At 36.3% G+C, this 19005-nt stretch overlaps 1 protein-coding gene across 22 annotated transcripts in view; it reads left to right on the plus strand.

Annotated features, from left to right (window-relative positions):
* Nucleotides 1-19005, plus strand: part of ABI3BP (ABI family member 3 binding protein) — a 183447-nt gene that overhangs the window by 135489 nt on the left and 28953 nt on the right. For 19 of the 22 annotated variants that reach the window (XM_058424358.1, XM_058424362.1, XM_058424381.1 and 16 more), the window contains 13 exons: nucleotides 146-193; nucleotides 726-800; nucleotides 3008-3082; nucleotides 3956-4030; nucleotides 5308-5382; nucleotides 6018-6092; nucleotides 7699-7773; nucleotides 8421-8495; nucleotides 8978-9052; nucleotides 11175-11249; nucleotides 12387-12452; nucleotides 12817-12891; nucleotides 18105-18200. In XM_058424358.1, coding sequence (XP_058280341.1) covers nucleotides 146-193; nucleotides 726-800; nucleotides 3008-3082; nucleotides 3956-4030; nucleotides 5308-5382; nucleotides 6018-6092; nucleotides 7699-7773; nucleotides 8421-8495; nucleotides 8978-9052; nucleotides 11175-11249; nucleotides 12387-12452; nucleotides 12817-12891; nucleotides 18105-18200 — 960 coding nt within the window. The remainder of the gene's footprint in view (nucleotides 1-145; nucleotides 194-725; nucleotides 801-3007; nucleotides 3083-3955; nucleotides 4031-5307; nucleotides 5383-6017; nucleotides 6093-7698; nucleotides 7774-8420; nucleotides 8496-8977; nucleotides 9053-11174; nucleotides 11250-12386; nucleotides 12453-12816; nucleotides 12892-18104; nucleotides 18201-19005) is intronic. The other 3 variants (XM_058424373.1, XM_058424389.1, XM_058424398.1) reach the window with 3 other exon arrangements.

Genomic DNA, 19005 nt, shown 5'->3' on the forward strand with positions numbered 1-19005 from the left:
TTGAAGATTACACTGCTTTCTCAGATCTTCTTTTAATACAGCTGTTTCTCTATGAGGCAGTATACAAAGTATATGATTCAGAAACTATTGCTAATTGTAAATTTTCAACTTTCAAAACATCTTTTCTGTTTTGTTTCTGATACAGTCCTGGAATCTATAACACTTAGAACTGATCAACTCAAACCAACAATAGGTAACAGTTTTACCTACGGAGTAAATCCCCTGGGGTTCATCACATTTAGCTTTTTTCTCACTGAGCATCACAAGCACTTCTTCACTGCACTCCACTCTCATAATTTTTTACTATTAAAGTTCATCCTGTAAAGGAGGGTTTGGTGATTTTTCACTAACAAGTCATAATCATCTTTTTCTATTTTTTCTCACACAAATTCATTCTGCAAAGTGGATGGAAGCACCACAACCTACCCTTGATTTCTTGTCTCTATACTGCATTTCTACTGTGTGATGCTTCCCCTTTTCTACTTCCAACTCTACTGGCCTTGCTTGACATTGTCCTGTTACAGAGGTTTTCCATCAGCACTGGGGTTTGTTATCTACCAAGCATTCATGTTTCTCCATTACTCAAGTTTTTGTGATTCCAAAGCATCCCAAAGGCATGTGTTCTTCTTTAATGTTATGCTTTCTGTTAGTATCAGTTCTCAAAAAATTCTAGTAGTTGCTGCAGTTGCTGGGGTTTTTTTTTGTTTTTTTTTTTGTTTTTTCAGTTCCTAGAGAACCACAGCGTGTTCCTTCCAAACCTAGAACATCACCGAGCCCAGAGGTGCCACGAACAAAACCTGGTAAATTCTTTTTTTTTAACCTTTTCATGCTGACACCTGTGTCTTATGGATTCTACTTTGATCAGTGGAGCTTCAGATTTGTATGTATTCCTTGGGCATGTATTTTGGAACTTTCCTTGAGGGATAAAATCCAGTGACATGTAGAATTTATAAGCAGCCTGGTAAGTTGAAAATATCTTCAGTTCTTTGTTACATTGTAAGTCACTGAAGCAATGGGTGTTTTCTGTACAATTCTCAGTGAAAGTAAGCCTTTTCTTCGTGAACTTGCTTGTGTTCTGGCAAAATGAAGGTGGAAACGAGGGGTGTCATTGCAAGGAGGAAGGATACTGCTCTGATTTCTCAAATTGTGTGCTTGTTTCTTGTTTTCCAGGCATAAAATTTAATTCATACTTGTTGGTTCACTTTTCCAGAGCCCTTGAGTTGCTCAGAGATTTAAGAATGTGTAATACTTCCTATAATTGCGTCTACATGGATTGTTATACCCACATACAACCTAATGAGAATGAAGGAGGGGGAAAGTAAATTATGCAACTCACACTCGCATGATGTGAGGTACCATAGTGGGTTGACCCTGGCCTGAGGCTAAGTGCACACTAAACTCTCTCTCATTCTATCCCACAGTGTTCTGGGGTAGAGAATCAGAAGAGCAGAAGCTAGGAGGAAAAAAAAAAAAAATAATAAAAAAGAGAAAAGAAATCATAATTCAAGATGGAGACAGTTTTAATAAGGAAGGATAAAAAGAGGGGGGAAAAAAACAGGTGGTACAAAGCAACTACACACCACATCCCGCAGGCAGACCAGTGCCAGTCTAGGAGCAATGGGTGCTTTGGGGAGTTTTGTTGTCAAGCATAACTTAGTGTGAGGTGGAATATCCCTGTGGCCAGGGTGGTTCTGTTGTCCTGGCTGAGTCCTCTCCAAGCATCCTGCCCCCTCCTAGCCCAGCCCTCTCGCCTGGGGGCAGAGTGAAAAACAAAGAACTCTTGGATGCTGTAACAAGCCGTATTCAGCAGTAACTATAACACTGGTATTTTATCAACACTTCCTTGCTCGTTAATCCAAAACAGAGTACCACAGGGGCTGCTATGAAGAAAATAACCTCCATCCCAGCCGGACCCAGTATGGGTGTCCAAGGTACACAGAGTATTAAAGGGTGGTGGTGAAGAGATGGGCAGAGAGACAACTCGGGTTCCTTTTCTCCCCAGTAAGTCTGCAGCTATTGCTAGAAACAAAACCTTGAAATAAGTCAGGAAAGTGTACAAAGCTGAAGGTGAAAAAACCAACCCACGCAGTCTCTCTGTGGCTTTTCCAAAAACTTTGGGTTTATATTTGGGATCTGTTCTGTATTAGAGCTGTTACCTTGAGCTGCAGGAAATTCTGAGGAGCATAATACCTCAGTGCTGAGTTTCAGGGAGGAGTATCTGTCTGTCATCAGCCCTAGCAGGGATGGTATGATTATTGTGGGACAGTGATTGTAACATTTTTGATCTGTTTTAGTAATACTTTGGTTTTGTTGTTTTATTACACTAATGCAGTTCTGGAAACAATTAGGTTTAGAACTGAGAAACCAAAGGCAACAATAGGTAATGATGCTTTCTTGTTTGAATTGTGACATGGTCTTTCTTTTTCAGCAAAAATCATTCAAATCAGACCTGAAAAAATCATCTTTCTTTGCATGTTCCTTAAAAATTTAACAGTCAAGGCTCTCAGTCTCTTCTTATTTTCTATGAAACAGTCGAGGAGAATCCTTGTTCCTTTCAAGTTGTTATGCATAAGATAGGAAAATTTCCTTCAACATTTAATGGTAAGAGGCAGAGGGCAGATCAGAACAGGATCCTAATTATGTGTTCTCCAGTCATCCCGTGGAGGTAGCACTGTTTCAGGTGGCCGTGTGGTTTGGGTGGGCAGAGCTGCATCCTGAAAACTTTCTCTGCTTCCCTTCCCCTCCAGTTTTATGAAATGAAATTCAGTCCTTCATGGAGGACTGAAAAATAATTCTGTTCCACTCAAACCTCAGTTTCACTGTCAGAACACAATCACTTCATTGATCCTGGGTCATAAGATTGCTTGAGGCAAATCCATTGGATTGAGGCATTTTTGTCACTTGAATTTGATATTGTGAATCATTCCAGGACAATGCCCATTATATAGCAGTGTATTTGTAGCTACTTATTGCTTTTATAATGCTTAACCCAGTTTCTTTCTTTCAGCTTCTAAAGATACATATCACAGGCCCTCCAAACCTAGAACATCACCCAGTCCACGTGTTCCTCCAACTAGAGCAAGTAAGCTTATCAATACTTCCCCCTTTAGTGCATGAAATTTTTATCACTTTGAAAATGTTCAAAATTGATGAGATCTCAGAAGATGCAGTTATTTATTGAATAGGCTGTACTCTGCTGTCATAATCAAATTTTGCTATACAGCTGTCATGGAACAAGATAATCAGCTGGTTGTTTATACATGTCGATAACCCGTGATACAGGTGTGTGGGTTAACACTCATCTTGAGTCCTTGCACACAGGAAAATCTTGATTTTTTTTTTTTTTTTTTTAATGTGGCAGAAATATTTGTATTTTTGAATTGAATTTTACATTTCTTTAAAAGTGTAAAATTACAGTACTTTCCTGTTCCCAAAACTTTAGAAATAGCTCTGTCCATTTGCAAATTAGCAGTAAATTTCCATGTTTCTTCTGCTTTGACTGCTTTGCTGAGGATTTTTTCTTTTTTTTTTTTTTTTAAATGCAGAGTTGATTTAAATGAGTAGCATACTTTTGCAATATGAAACACTTGAGAAGCACAGCTAGGAAGTGTTAGAGCTACAGCAGTTTACTCTGCCGAAAGCTCTATTTGTTATTGCTGTTAGGAGTGGAGTGTTCATTCGATACTGCGCTGTAAAAGTCACTTTGTCTTTAGTCTCTGCACTGGCATTGTATTGATTGAACTAATAGGAGGCGTCTTTGGGATAATTTTCAAATGACAGAAATAATCCCTAAAAATTTTCTTAGCAGAAAATGAATCTTCTGGTTCATCAGAAAAATTGAAAGACAGACGTTGAAACATCATCCTCAACAATGTGTTCAAAAATTCGCGCATCTTCACAGGTCCAAGAATCATCATCCTCAACAAAAAACTCAAAACTTTGCTCATTTCCACAGGTCCAAAAGAAAGTCGACGAGTCCCTTCCAAGCCCAGGGCATCACCAAGTCCAGATGTACCACACAAAAAACCTGGTACATATTTTGTTGTTTTGTTGTGCTTGAGTATCCAGGAGTTCTTTTGGGTTGTCCTTCCACAGTGAATCAGATATCGATTAACATCCCTTCATATTACAAATACATTCCCTGATGATCATTAAATAGGTGTTTAAAAGAAAACAGAGCTGATTTCTATTCTTAGTGTCCAAGTTTCAGTAGTTGCCTTTGCTTTTCAGCCACACATCTGTCACTGATGAATAATCTCTACAGCAGGGTAGACAACATATAAACATTATGAGAATTTGGAAGAAATTGCATGTCTTTTGTGCCTGTCAAAAGGTGCTTAGAGAAAAAACCTATTTGAGGTCCTTCATGTATCTCTAACTAAATATCTCTAACTCAAACCACTCATAGGTTTGTGGGACCTGGTAATGGAATTTCACCCTTAAAAATGAACTTAATAGGGATTTACATGCTAATGACCTGCCAAACCTCTATAACTTCTAACAGTTCTGAGAGTATCCATTGAACGTTATTTTGAGTGAATAAAATTCACTAATTTTATGAAGATTTTTTTTTTTTTTAAGGAAAAGAAAGTAAAAGAATGTATTCCAAATTGAAAACACACCAATCATATTAAAGGGAGTATTTTTACCACTAACTTATACTCACCACAAACTCTGTATATCATGTTTTTATGAAGTTTTGGTGGTTAGTGCATTTACAGTTGAACAACAAAAGACAGCAGCAGGTAAATTTGTTACATTGAGCTGGTCATTATTATTTTTTCACTTCTCCTTGGGCCAATGCTTATTATATATCATTGATCCCTTTTTACATAATCTGTTTGTGGTTTTGATTTGTTTTCTACTTTCTACTTTTCTACTAATTGAACTACATTATACTCTGTTGCAGGCATTGAAAGATTCCTAGCTGGTTTGTTGTCTTCACAGAAAATTTCTTTCCCTGTCACACACGTTGTAATTCCTTTGACACTTGTAGGAGACCAGCGCACCATGGGTGTTGCAATTATGGGCCCTGAAATATAGACAGAAATATATTACCTGTAGCTGTCTGTGTTCTTTCAGGTTTTGTTGCTAGACTCCAGATTTTTGCTTACCTGATTAATTTTCCACCCATGTTTTCATTCAGGATTTTGTTTTCTCTTGAATTCCTGCATGTATCTGACACTGAGTTTTTCAGGCTGTCAGGCAGGGATTGTTTTTTCTTTGCAAGCATGAGGCACGCAGTACCTGTGCAACAAACCTGATTTTTTCAAAGTATAAACCCTTAAAACAGATCTTTTCTTTCAGCTTTTAAAGAACCACAACATATTCCTTTTAAACCTAGAGCAACTCCCATCCCGGATGCTCCATACAGGAAGCCTGGTAAATTATCTGGTCTTTTGTGATGCTGCAGTGGATAATAACAATTGCTTTTGGGGTGGCAGTGGGGGGAATACTCATCAGTGCAACTGCTGTTACCTGGATATTGTTCTAGGTTAAGAAACCTCTGCAGGGATGCAATTAAATCCGATGGAAACTTCAACAGTTCACGAGGTTTTGTATCTTGCGTAGATATTAACAGAAGAAATAGTATCAACCTATATGTTTTAATCAAGGATAAAAAGTTATTTGCAGCTTGTATCTGAGCAGCACACTTCAATAGTTTGCACCATGTTTTTGAAGCTCTAATGAGAGAAATCTCCTAATGCTGTTGCATTGCTTTTTCTTTATACATGCATTTTCACCCAGATTAGAGTGAGGATTCCCTTCAATTACATTTTGCTTAGGTGACTCCCCATCATAAATCCAGCTGACCTATGTAATATAATCAGTGATTTCACTGAAAATTTGTTACTGTTCTAGACTAACCATACATTTCTGAGGGTAAATGCCCATTGCTGTTTAAAACATCCTTTTTCCTGTTGTATACAGTATAGTGCTGAAAGGTTTCTTAGGAAAAGGAGGGAAGGGAGATTCCTTTCATTATTCAGATCATTTATTGATGTTTTTTCCAACAGAGATTCTTCCAACCTTTGATGAACAAGATACTACTATGATTCCTCATATTCCTGAAAGAACAAAGGCAACATTTGGTAACTGTTATTTCATAAATAATTATTTTATTTTCCACTTTTTTTGGGACTATCATCTTAGAGAGAGCTAATTATATTTTATTAAAAGCTAATAATGAAATTTTGCTCTACTTGTAGATAACTTACCTGCTCTTTGGTCTTGATAGGGGAAATAATGCATGAGGTCATTTACTTTCAAAGGTTCTTTTCCTCATCTTCTAGCCTTTCCGGTCAGGATGATGCAATTCCTCCAGATGTTATCTATTTTCCAGTAAAAGGGGACTTTATCTGAAGAGCAGATAGTGATTCCTCACAGAATATTCTGAGTTGGAAGGGACCCACGAGGATCATTGGGTCCAACTCTGAAGTAAACTGGCCCATCACCACCCTTGCATTAGCACCATGCTCTAACCAACCGAGTTAATCCCCTGTTCTTCATGTGAATTGTGGATAATTTAATTCTAAAATACTCTTCTTCTTCACTCCTCATGGTTTAATTTTACATTAAAAAATGCTAATGTATCAACAACAGCATAAAGTCTCCAGACAAGCTATGTGATCATCTAAATCCAACTCTACTTCTAAAAACCATCCTCTCTGCTCACTTCTAGTTATCCATGTTGGGAAAACTCACTTAAATATATGAAACCTTAGCTGAGTGTTCTTCCTTCTTAACTTGTCAGATGTGGACCAGGTAAGGGTCACTGAACCCAAGCAGTATCTGGGAGCAGGAGCATTTCTTGAGCAACTTTTGTTCAGTTTTCTGTCCCCAGTTTCAGAGACAGACCTTGACTGATTTTCTGGGGATGAAATGGTATATATTTTCTGAGAATGAAGTATTAATAGGTATTTTATATTCTTCAAAGTATGTTCTTTTTTGAAGAAGAGCAGCTTAAAAACTGTTTTTAAACATGTTTCTATTTCGATATATAGTCCCTGAATACAATGATGCTCAGGTTAGTGTTCATTCAGTATCTGTTCATCTAGCTTTATGAAGTATGCATCCTGTTGTAAACACCTGAGCAATATTTACATGCAGAAAATGCTTCTTCAGACCAAGGGGGATGAAAAGTGCACAGGCTAAGGCAGATTATTTTGGACCTCTCACACTGGTGTAGACCACAGACTAAAAAGTGCTAAGATAACATTTTTCCAGTAAATTATTCCTACTTTTACTTACAAGATTTTTTCTATCTGAATAGTATGAAGATAACAATATTAAATCAATCCCACATAAGAACAAAATATTTCAGTTTAGTGATCAAGTTTGACACAGATGTTCCACTGAAAAAGAAATCCTGTCCTCAGGTACTCATGTGTGGCAGATGAGGAAGACACAAGTTACCACTGTCTATTTTTGTCCTATTACAGTATGATGATGTTAATAACTATATTCTAGACTGCTTGATGCAAAGCTGCAAATTTGTATATTTTTTTTTTTAGAAGTCTTCTTGTGTAAGTGGCCATTTAACTTGTTTTCCTTTCTTTGCAGGAATTCCAACTTTCAGCTTTATTCTTACATAATTTGCCTTATTCCAGATCAGGTCATGCTTATGTTCCCTGTGGGCTGTGAACAGCAGTGTGTTGTTTCAATTGTTGTTCTGGGTGCTGTTTGTTTTTGTTCCAGCTCCAACCGAAAAACCGTTCATTCATACCAAACGCAAAACTACTGAACGACCAAGAGTGCCATACACCAGACCTGGTAATGGAGTCATTCTTTTAATTTTGTGTTTAATCATTCTTTCCCCCAGTTTCAGGTTTTGTGCTTCTTAATGGGATTATCCGTAGCCAGCTTTGTGGTGAAACAAATGCATTGCGCTTCCAAAAATCAATCCAAAATGAGCCAAAACAACACTACAAATAATAGTAATATGTGTATTAGCTTCTTTAATATATGTGATGGTTTTCCTCTGTCTGTTACACATAGCAAATGATTACTGAAATGTAGTGATGTGGGTACTGACAAAATTCAGTGGCTAGGCAGACTACGTTTTCTGTGATTACTTCCTGGTAATCTTGGGTGCTCCTCTGCAAGCACTTTTTTCTTAATCTTTTCTTGAAATGCAACAGAACTCCTTTACAATGTTCTTGTGCAGTTGGCAACAGACATTGTCTGCTGCACTGAAATGAAAGTAGCTTTAAAAATAGTTATGGAGGGCCTTGTGGCTTCCCATTTTTAGTACAAATCTACAGCAGAAGTTATCAGAGAGATAATTACATCTCTCAGTAGTTGATTTTCAAGATGTTCTGCTACTCCTTAGTTTGGGACATTTTGCAGGTTTAGCAAATGCTGCTTTGTTTAGATTACAGATAAATATTCTAAGATTTTTCACATTTTCTCCTTAACAGCAATATATCCGACAACTCCACAACCAATTGTCACAAAATCTTCTACTACCACTGGTCATTCAAGGGCAACAATGGGTAAATAAGTTTCCTTAACATTAAGATGAATTAAGATGATTAACTTTTCAGTGGAGAAATTTCTAGAGAACATGCTCCAATGTGGTATTTATATAACACCATTCCTCTATCCTTTGCTCTACTGCCACATGCGTGTATCTTAGCACAGAAGATTCTCATTTCTACTTTTTCAAGTAAGGCAAAAATAGCCTACAGCTAATGTCTGGTCAGAAGTCTGTATTTGTCAGATCTCCAACCAAAATCAGTGGCCTAATTTTTCTTCTAGAGCAAGGATTTTAGCCACTAACTCGACTTACCCTACAGCACACTGCTGGGAGTTCTCTGTGTTTTGGCTAGTCATTTTGTTTCAGGTTCCAGAAAGCCTTGGAATTGTTATTGTCTTTTTTTCAGGCATTTGAGGCATGCATTTTCTGTGGGCTAAATATGGCATTGGATCATGACTCCCGAAGAATACAATAATAATCTTTTTCCTTTTCTTTCAGCTCCAAAAGAAACACTGCTCATTCCTTCCAAATCCAAAACATCTGTTGGGCCAGAAGTACCACAAACTAAACCCGGTAATTTACAGTTTGTAACTTTAGAAGTGTTCCTGTGGCACTGGCTTAGTTATGCTTCTGCTGTCACTGAGTTTTGTGGTCACGGGGCATGCATAATTAGTAGACAGAATTTTGTATCATTGTTCAGCTGAGAATTTGTTCATAAATTATATCAAAGTGAATACCCAAGAACTGATCCGTTTCCATGGAAAGCAGTTGGATGGGTTTAGCAGCCATCAAAAATTGTGAGAAATTCAATTAATTTTAATAAAAATATACTTCTGTGCTCACATTCAAAAAGTTCTTTTCTTTTGGGGAATTTTATTATTCTAAATAGATTTGTTTCAATTTTGCAAGTACTTTTGAAAATGAGGTTACAGAGTCTCAGTCCGAGATATTTACATGCTGAGGGTAGAAGTGCCTTCAATACCAGCGATTTTTGCAGTAACCGTGGTAGATTCAGGGATGCACAGTTATAGTGAAGCTTTACCATGACGTGATATATTTCAATAAAAATTGCTAAGGAGGAAAGTGACAGGACAAAAATATAGTAAGGTGAGGAGATACTACGTGTCCATAAGAGCAGCTCCTGATCTTTCCTCCTCTCTGATCTAACCTCTGAAAATTTTAGTCTTAGACAAATAGCTTAAGGAATAGTTTAGTAAGTTGCCCCCCACTTCTTCTTCTTTGTCCATTTTATTATGGCCAAAGAGATTTCAAGCAGAGACCCTATTCATTCAAGAACTGTATTCTATCTGTATATATATATTTATATATCTATATATTACTGTGAACATCTAACTGAACAGTCCAGGAAAAAGATTTCTTTTCTAAATCCCTTATTTTGAAAGGCCGTTCAACAGCCAAGTTGGATTCTAAGTCTCGGTTGAGTAAGAGCTGTTTCCAATCATGTCATAGTTAGCAAGTGCCATCTTTTGGTACTGCTACAAATTTAGTTTTAGGAAAAGAATTTTAGAGAAGAGAATTTAGAGGCTTGGTTTCTGCCCTTTAAAGTTTAAATCATTATAGTGATGTATGTGCAAAATAAGCTACTGGTAGGAAAAATTGTAAACAAATATTTACTGTTAAATATAAATGGCGCGTTTTAGCCATTGCCCCTTATGTAAGTAGGTTATTTTCCAGCTTCCATATTTTAACCTTATTTCTGAAAGACAAAGAGCCACGTAGTGTGTGCCTCTGCCTGCCAGTCTGTCCTTTTCATCCAGTCACTTAGAGACCTTCAATTAATTCTTTCAAATTTGAGTGAGATCTGAAAAATAAATACAATACTGAAAACTACAAGAATTTTTTTGAGGAGTGTAATTTAATACAAGTATGAAAAAGAGCAAAGACTGTCAGAACTCCAGGTTTAGGGCAAGTGTTCTGAAGTTAGTGGGGGCCCAGCAGAATAGTTGCACTGTCTGGTTGTCAGCGTGAAAATACATCCAGGCTAATGAGAACGTGTCTGTCTCATGTCTGTTAAAATTGTCCTAGCAGACGTGCAGATAGGTTTTAGGAAACAAAGGAGACAGATCCTTCATGAATTCCAGCTTCTTTAATTTCCCTTCTCACAGAACAATGCTTTATTTTTTATAGCTCCAAGGGCAACACACCTGGGATCAATTAACCTTGTAACAGTTCATGTTGTTGATGGGTCCAAAATAACTTTGGGCAATGAGAATATTACATCAGTTTATTTTTCATCAACCTTTACTTTCTCTGCTTTTGCTATATAGCTAAACCTACCCTTTAATCAACAGAAATACCTTAATATAGCTTTGTCATGTTCATTTGTTAGTTACAGTCCAGTGCATGTAGAAAATGCTGCTGGTTTTCATTTTCCAGCCATTTTTCTCCTTCATGTGATTCTTTATTGAAATAAGTACTACATGTACAAGGCTGAGGAGTCATGTAAAAAGGCATTGCATTATCTTTTCTGATTTTGACTTACTAATGATATATATCTTCCCAGACTCGAAAAGTCTTTTACATGTATAAAAGAATGATTTTCAGCCAGATAGCTGGCATTTACTCTTTTGTTTATGATCTGCACAGGCAGTTTGAATTTCCTTTCCACCTGTGATGTCTTATGTTTAAAATAAAATCATTTGCTTTTGATAACCAGTAATATGTCCATTTTCAGTTCCCAATGAAACATACCACATTTCACCCAGGCCCAAAATTGGTCAAGCAACTGAAATTCCTTGGTTCAATACAGGTAATTTTTTAAGATTTTCTTAAGTGATTGTATTGAGAGTCTGTAGATCTTTAGGAAAATCAGTACAGTTTAATGTTTAATGGTCTGTTTATTATTATCTTTAAAACTATTTCAAATACATAATATGAAAATTTATTTTCCCCTTATCAAATATTTTCATATATTGCTTGGCAAATGGGATTTACTCAGTATTGCCTCAAATATCAAAGACTACATGAAGTTTTTAAACAGTATTAGAGCTGTGTGTTGGATACTTATATATACATAGTGTTGCAAACACAGATGTAACTGACTTCCAGCTTTTTCCTTACAAAATCTAAATCCATAAAACTTCCTCAGTCTAAATGTCAAAAATGAGTAATATGTTCTGTCCTGCATAAATATTCTCTCTGATGCTTTGCAGAGGCTGGATTAAGCGTTACATGTCAAACGTTTATTTGTCTTGAATATCAAATAGCCAGCACTACTTAAAAAAACTGATTTACAGACATTGCTAATTGGGCACAAGATAACAGTGACTACTGCTTATGCTTTCATCTTCCAGTGTGATTTTCGTAGATCCCATAACATCTACGGTATCAAAATTATTTTGCAAGTGAAAAGGCAACAGTAAAAAAAGTTTGAGGGCTTCTGATTTCAACCTTGCTGATGACACTGTGCTTCAGCTGCCTGGCACAGTGTCTGCATTGGATGCTCCTAGTTGTTTTCTCAGCAATTTTTCAATGTTTCATAGTTTTATCTTAAGTTCTTTGGTTTGGGGGAGTTCAGTACGGTGTTTTATTTTGAGGTTTTTTGTTTGTTTGTTTTTTACAGAACCTAATTAAATGTCTTAAGGCCATGGATACCTTGCAGAGCTAACTCTGTATCCATATACAGTTGGGTAACTGGCTGTAAATATTTTACATCTTTTTCCTAAACCTACATATGAATGCAACTGGTCAGACTGCATGATGGAATCATCTGGCCACTAAAGAAACTAGCATTTTCCACATGCATTTTGGATTAGAACTCATAGAACTCTCATATGTCCATTTTGCTGTATCACATTGGTGCATGGACCTTTTTGTCTGGCAAATTGCACTGCACTGTCCGTGTTCTTTTACACACAGCATTGAAACAGGACCTTGTTTCTTTTAGCACCTCATAAAACTCGTCTCACTTCTGCAAGACCAAAGCCATCGGATAAATCACAGACCAGACCTGGTAATAATTGTTCATTCAGTCTGGGATGGGGGGCAGATATTAAAAAGTTAATTAATTTCAACTATTCTTGGTGGAATTTTAAGTATTTCTGAGAGGACAAAAAAAAAAAAAAAAAAAAAAAAAGTGGGTATTTTTCAATCAGTTAATTAGTCTAGTGGTAAAACCTTTCCAAATCAGGAAAAAAAAAAAAAAAATTAAAAAAACCAACCAACCACACCACCTATGTGTGTCATCACAGCAGGTGTTGCTTCTTCTTCTCTAGTGCGGAATTCTTGGCATCACACAGAAGTCTGTTGGGTATTCTTCTCATGGAACTTTTCTTCTTTTCTTCTTTTTTCTTTTTTCTTTTGGAACTGTCTCACAGCTTTTAGTAAAACCACACTAGCACCAGCCAGAACAAAAGCACCTGGACTGCCGAAGTGGATTGTGCCAACAGCAGGTAGAGTTTTGGGTTTGGGGTGATTTTGTTAAATTTAACAATAGAAGACTGGAATGTGACTTCCCCAAGTTATCTGGAGCCCTGCAAAATATCTCGTTATGTTTTATTATAGAATTTAATTCCTCAGAGTGCCATGTGTAATTGCTTCTACTCATCTTGTTATGCAGTTGCTGAGGGTGATTATGAGATTATATTGACACTCAGTCTGTGTAAATTTACACATTGATTATTGTGTGGCTAATGTTTTCTAGATGTTAGATCCACAATAATTACTGGAAAATGCTTCATTGAAAAGGGTCACCCATTTGTTTGAGTCCCAGTCAGGAGGCTTGGTAGGGAAGCTCAAAGCCAGGTGTCTTGCTCGTTCCTCTCTATGCACATGGTGGGTTCACATCAGACCTACTCACGTTCAGACTGTACAGTATTCAGGCTTGGATACTTCAGCAACAAAGAATTCCACGTTGGTGGATGTTAGACAACAGTGAGAACTTCAACTTACATATCCTTAAACAAGCAGGTAACAGGTCTGTTTGGGGGAAAAACCATTTATCCTTTTTCAGTTGGATTGATTTTTCCATCCAATCAACATAATATTTTCAATGCTAATTCATAATGAATCCATATTTTTTATTTCATAGAGCATTAATTTATTACATCAATACAAATAGCATTGGGGAATTTTTAACCAGCCACTGGTTAAGTGAATATATAATTTTGGGATTCTTTATCAACAATTCAAGTTTAAAATAATGAATATTATAAATTAGTAAATAATGTACATATTCGAGGCAAACTTTTGGCTGACCACCCACTAAAAGTGCTATTGTCCCATATTATTGCTGTCTACTGTTACTATTTCTATGCTAGCTAGATGAGGATAGCCTGAGTGATAATCCATCGATTCTAAACATTTTTGCCTGTGTAATGTTTCTTTCTTGTGTATTTGGCAATTTAATGCCTGTTGCTGATCATAGAATGTCTTCAGGTACTCATTCCTGTACATTTTCACAAGCCCACCAGGTTGTTAGAAATGGTAAAAACTCAGAGGAGATGGTTGTATATTTAAATTTAATTAAATTTAACCTGTTTAGAACATGACATACATTTCTATATAGATATGGAGTGAGGTATGTGTTCCTTGACCTTTCATAGTCCTTCTGGTAAATTAAAAGAGGCCATGAAATTCCAGCACATCAGAGCCAATTAAAGCCTTACATGCCAAATTTCAGTAGCTGGAGGGTCAAAAGGTATTGTTGTTCACTTGTGCTGGAAATCACCTTGTAAGTGAGCTTTCTAATGTCTGACTACCAGAACAGGAGAATGCACAGAGGTCTCCAGAAGTGATCCCATTATGAAATTATGCACAAACACACAATTACAGAGTACAATGATCTTTTCTCTTCTCCCCTATATTCATAACCTCAGCAGAGGTACTGGTAAATTATAAAAAATACAAGCAGAAGTGAATACATGCTAAATAAATCAATAGTATAAACTGTTGCATGGACTTCTTTGTGCTTAATGCTGATTTAAGTTGCTAAAGTATTCTTTTAAGCAATCATATTTTAAGTGGCCCTCTTGGTGTGCCCACCATTTGTTATTATTTTCATGTCTTTATAGTAGTGCCTGTTGCCAGGGAGAACTAGAGCTTCACTGTGGTAGATGGTGTCAAAAGTCACCACAAAACCACTGTTTACCGCGCATGCTGTGTGTACGCACTGGTAAATGAGTACCTTATTTTAGAATTCCTCTGAAAAATGATACTTCCACTAGTGGTTCCCACTGCTAAGTTACATAACTGTATTTTTTCTCTGAGTTCATCCTGTAGATGTCTCTTAGCTAAATTTTGTGTCCTGCTAAGTGAGCCCTTTAAGTCAAACCTGGTATCCAAAGTACCAAAGAAGATCTGTCCTTTGTTATCGCCTGCTCTCTTCTTTGCACCTCCAACTGCCACAACTCATCGACAGCTTTTTGTGAGTCTGCACCTTTCTGCTGAGAAGTGTAAGAGAAATCACCAATGGGTTTCATACATTTAGCACATCTTCAGCGGGGACTGCAGCTTGTCACAACTTTTCAGTCTGTACTTTTCTTGATGATCAGTGAGTGAAATCCCAAGTCTTCTCTAAGGCAAGTACATCGCAGTATTGTGCCAGTGTCTGAGACACAAGGCTGACTGAGCCCACAAAAATAAATTTGCTCTAAAAGGAATTCAGGTAACCAATTAAAGAAATTTTCTGTATCTCTCCCAAAGAATGTGCAATTAATTATCTATTGCAAAAGAATTCCTAAGTCTGCAAAAGAGTCTCAGGAAAGAACTCTCTAACCTGGATCCTCAAATCTTACCAGCTGAGCAAAGGAAAAAAAAAAAAAAAAAGATCCTTTTTCAGTATTTTCTGTGGTTGGCTTATCAAAATCCTGAACTTTTGATCTAAGATGATTAGAATTTTTAACTGGGCTGCTAGGAATATGCTATATATGTAACAATAGGTTTTCAGACTTAACCTTTAGACGTTACATCACTTATTCATGGATATTCCATTGTTTGGATGCCAGTTTGGATCTTTTAATTCCTTGCTGGACTGGCACTGCTGTTGAATGTACTCCATTCCTTCTTCCTGTCTGGGCTCGTTCGCCTCAGTGCAGAGACGTTTCTCTCCCATGGAGAGAGCGCTTGGCAGCTGCAGGGCCCAGATGATAAGCAGTGGAATTTGTTTTTTCCAGCACCAGCACATGGGGGGGTTGTGGCTGGTTTTCTGGCAGGCTTTTCAGTCTCCTGGCCAGCTGTAGTGCCAGGTGGTAAACTTGAGTCTGGAAAAGAGGCAGGGCTTGCTTCCTCATGACTAGCATTCCTTTTAGTTTTTTGCCATGTTTAAGCCATTTTCTCCAGAATACCATTTTATTCAGATGGCTTTTCATGTTAGTATATATAACTTACCTTACTGGGTTGTTTTTAAATTTAATCTTAACTATATAAATACTGCTCCTGATCTACTGAGCTTCCTGACAAATGTCAGCAAACAAACTTTGAACAACATTTCCATTTCCCTTGTGAAAGGGAGGCATACATGGTTTTCATTAAGATGGCCATTAACTTTGTGTTGTATTTTCTTTTTATTTTTTTTAACTGTGTGTGTATAGCCAAATTCCAGAGGAACTCAAGTATAAAGGTATTTCAATTTATTTTATCAAGGGCACTTTTTCCATTATTTCCCTTAAAATTATCCACCCTTCTGATAGTATTTCTGCAATTAAAGACAGAGTGGTTAGTTTAAACATGTTCCAGATCCCATTAATGTTTCCAGGAAAAAAATTTAGCATTATAAGAAGACACAAAGACATATTCAAATATTAGATCTATTCTCAATTCTGTTAAGTTTGGATGAATGTGATAAGTCCTTTTAGTAAGCAAGTTACATTACCTAGATAAGGCAAATGCTGTGACAAATACAGCAAAGTTTGGTCGTGCAGGTACCTCGTGTGAAAACACAAACTTTTATGTAACTCTCAAGTGTATTGGAATACTCAAAATAGGAGAACTTTGTCAACATTAAACTATTGTGGTTTGAAACTTTGACTTATTTTTCATTACTACTTTACATATGGCAGAACAGCAGTGTTCATTTCTGGGAAAAAAAAAAAAAAAAAACCAAAAAAACAACCAACTTCTTCCAACTAGAACATATACAAAATTTTGTTCATTCTCAGCTAATATAACTCAGAAAACATTATGATTCTAAGGAGCAGGATAGAGATAGGTTTTTTCTGTAGAGGCTGTAACATGCAAAACTAATTTAGACTTGTAAGACTTGTAATATCCACTTGGGTGATTTAGTGTGAATTAGTCAATGTGCTGCCACGTTTTGTTGATATGTTCACTGAAAGGTGAGCTGAGAAACTAAACATGCTCTAACTATACCTCATGATGTACAAGATTATTTTTATCTTTTTTTAAGGCTGATGCTGGTCTTCTCATACCTTTTCTTCCTTGAACATCATCCACATGAAACACTGACTATCACTCTGGTGCTTTGTTTAGCTGAAGATCTAATTAATCATTTTATTTACCTGGAGACAAATTGCAGTTATATAAAACCATATGATGTGTTCAGATAGTTTATACACAGGGACCATGTCATCTGCATCCTGTTCCCATCTTACTGCAAGTCCTATCACTTAAATCTTCAGTAAATTATTTATCATGTGTGGACTGTGGATTTGTAAGGAACATGCAACAAGAATGGTCAAACAGTAACGTAATTGAAAAATTATCTGCTTCACACCATTATAATACTAGTGAAATATCAAAACAAAAATTGAGAACTGGATTATAAGTCTGTGAAATCTTTAGCTGAAGTGATTAGATCATGTTGGAACAGGGTTGCAATTTGATAATTAAAGTAATAGTGAGATTTTTTTTTTTTAATATAACAAATTTTAGGGATTTTTGCCTTACATCATGAGCAAGGGTGCGGGGGGGATTTTCCCAAAAACATGATGAAGTTGCAATGCATCTTCTTGCTTTACTATATATACAGTCTTTATAAAGCAAATATACTTACTTATTCGTATAGAGAACCATATTAATTTAACATTCTGGCATTCCTATAAATACCAGTATGTGAAACTGTTGTTCTGTACCAGGAGTTGTGTTGATCTTTTAACGCCACTTACTTTTTAAAAGATATGTTTATATAACTTTTAAGCAGGACTTGCTCTTATATACAAACTGGATGTTGTGTATACTTTGTCTCATGTACTCCAAATATGGTGAATATATTTGGTCCAGAATTGTTCTTACCATGTAATATGGAGGATGACCAGAGATCTTATTATAGGGAAAAGGAGAACTTTGCCCATTGCCAAGAATCAGGGGACATTTTATTCTTCACCCTGAAAAATTAGAATCTTCAGTCATATAACCTTGGTTTAACTCGCCTGTTACCTCTTCATCTTAATAATTTTCTCTTTTTGAATATACTTTACTCAAGGGGTGTTTGAAATTAAACTGCAGGCTTTGCAGAACCGGATGGCTTTCTACTTAGCTGAGTAAGAAGATAATGGCTATCACTAAGTTATCAGTAAAAACATAAATGGGCCACACAGGTTGGTTTTGCACATCAGGTCAACTGGAGTTTGAGCATATTCAATGTACAAGTATTCCATGACTTGGTGCCACATTGTAGATACTTATTTCATTTCCTTTTTTTTCACAGATGGCCTTTATACACCTGAGGCTCCTGCCAGACCAATCGACATGGATGTGAAAAAACCTCCAGAATATGTTGACCCCTGGCAAAAACCAATTTCTGGTAAGGTTAATAAAAGTAGACAATAAAGCAATTTTTAACAGTTGTTATTAGAAATAAAAACGTTGCTTTTTCTGCACACAAAACACCTCCACTGAGAAGAAAAAATAATTCTTAATCATCCTCATCGATAAACATTCTTATGGCTTCAGGATGCTACTAAAAGAGATAAAAATATGAATAATTTATAGCAACTACTTAGTCACTTACATATGCTTAGTCACTACATATGGAAGAAATTTTCACCACCACAGTTGTATCCTTATGATCTAACAGCCACAATACTGTAAGCACTGACTTTTAAAAAATAATTTTAAAAAATCATTTTAAAATAATTTTTAAAATCAGCAAACTGATTTTTTTCATGCTAATAGTTTCCACATAGCAAAGGTGAAAAGCATAACCAACTTGTACTCCCATGTATGAGGAGGTTTCATTGAATATTGAGATTGTTGAGAAAACTGGAACATTAGGCTTGAAGGAAATTAATGATGTGGAGTAAATCAGGTTATAGGTTTTTTTATATGTGTAATAACCTTACAAGACTTGTAAGGTTTACTCTTCAGGCAAGTCTTGCAATCATATTTTCAAAACAATCAATATTTTAACTGAAACACATACAACAGGTAAATACTCTGATGTGTAAAAATTTTCTCTGTTTCACGAGTATTAACAAGTATAGAATTTGCTTTAGCTGTGGGGTTTTTTATGACATAGAAACTGACTGAAAATGAAATCTTTTTTGTTTTACTCTTGGATTTACTACTCAGCTGCAAATGCTCTTTTGAGGTAGCTTCTCCTTTGAGAA

The sequence above is a fragment of the Hirundo rustica genome, chromosome 2 (assembly GCF_015227805.2).
Source record: "Hirundo rustica isolate bHirRus1 chromosome 2, bHirRus1.pri.v3, whole genome shotgun sequence".
NCBI lineage: Eukaryota > Metazoa > Chordata > Aves > Passeriformes > Hirundinidae > Hirundo > Hirundo rustica.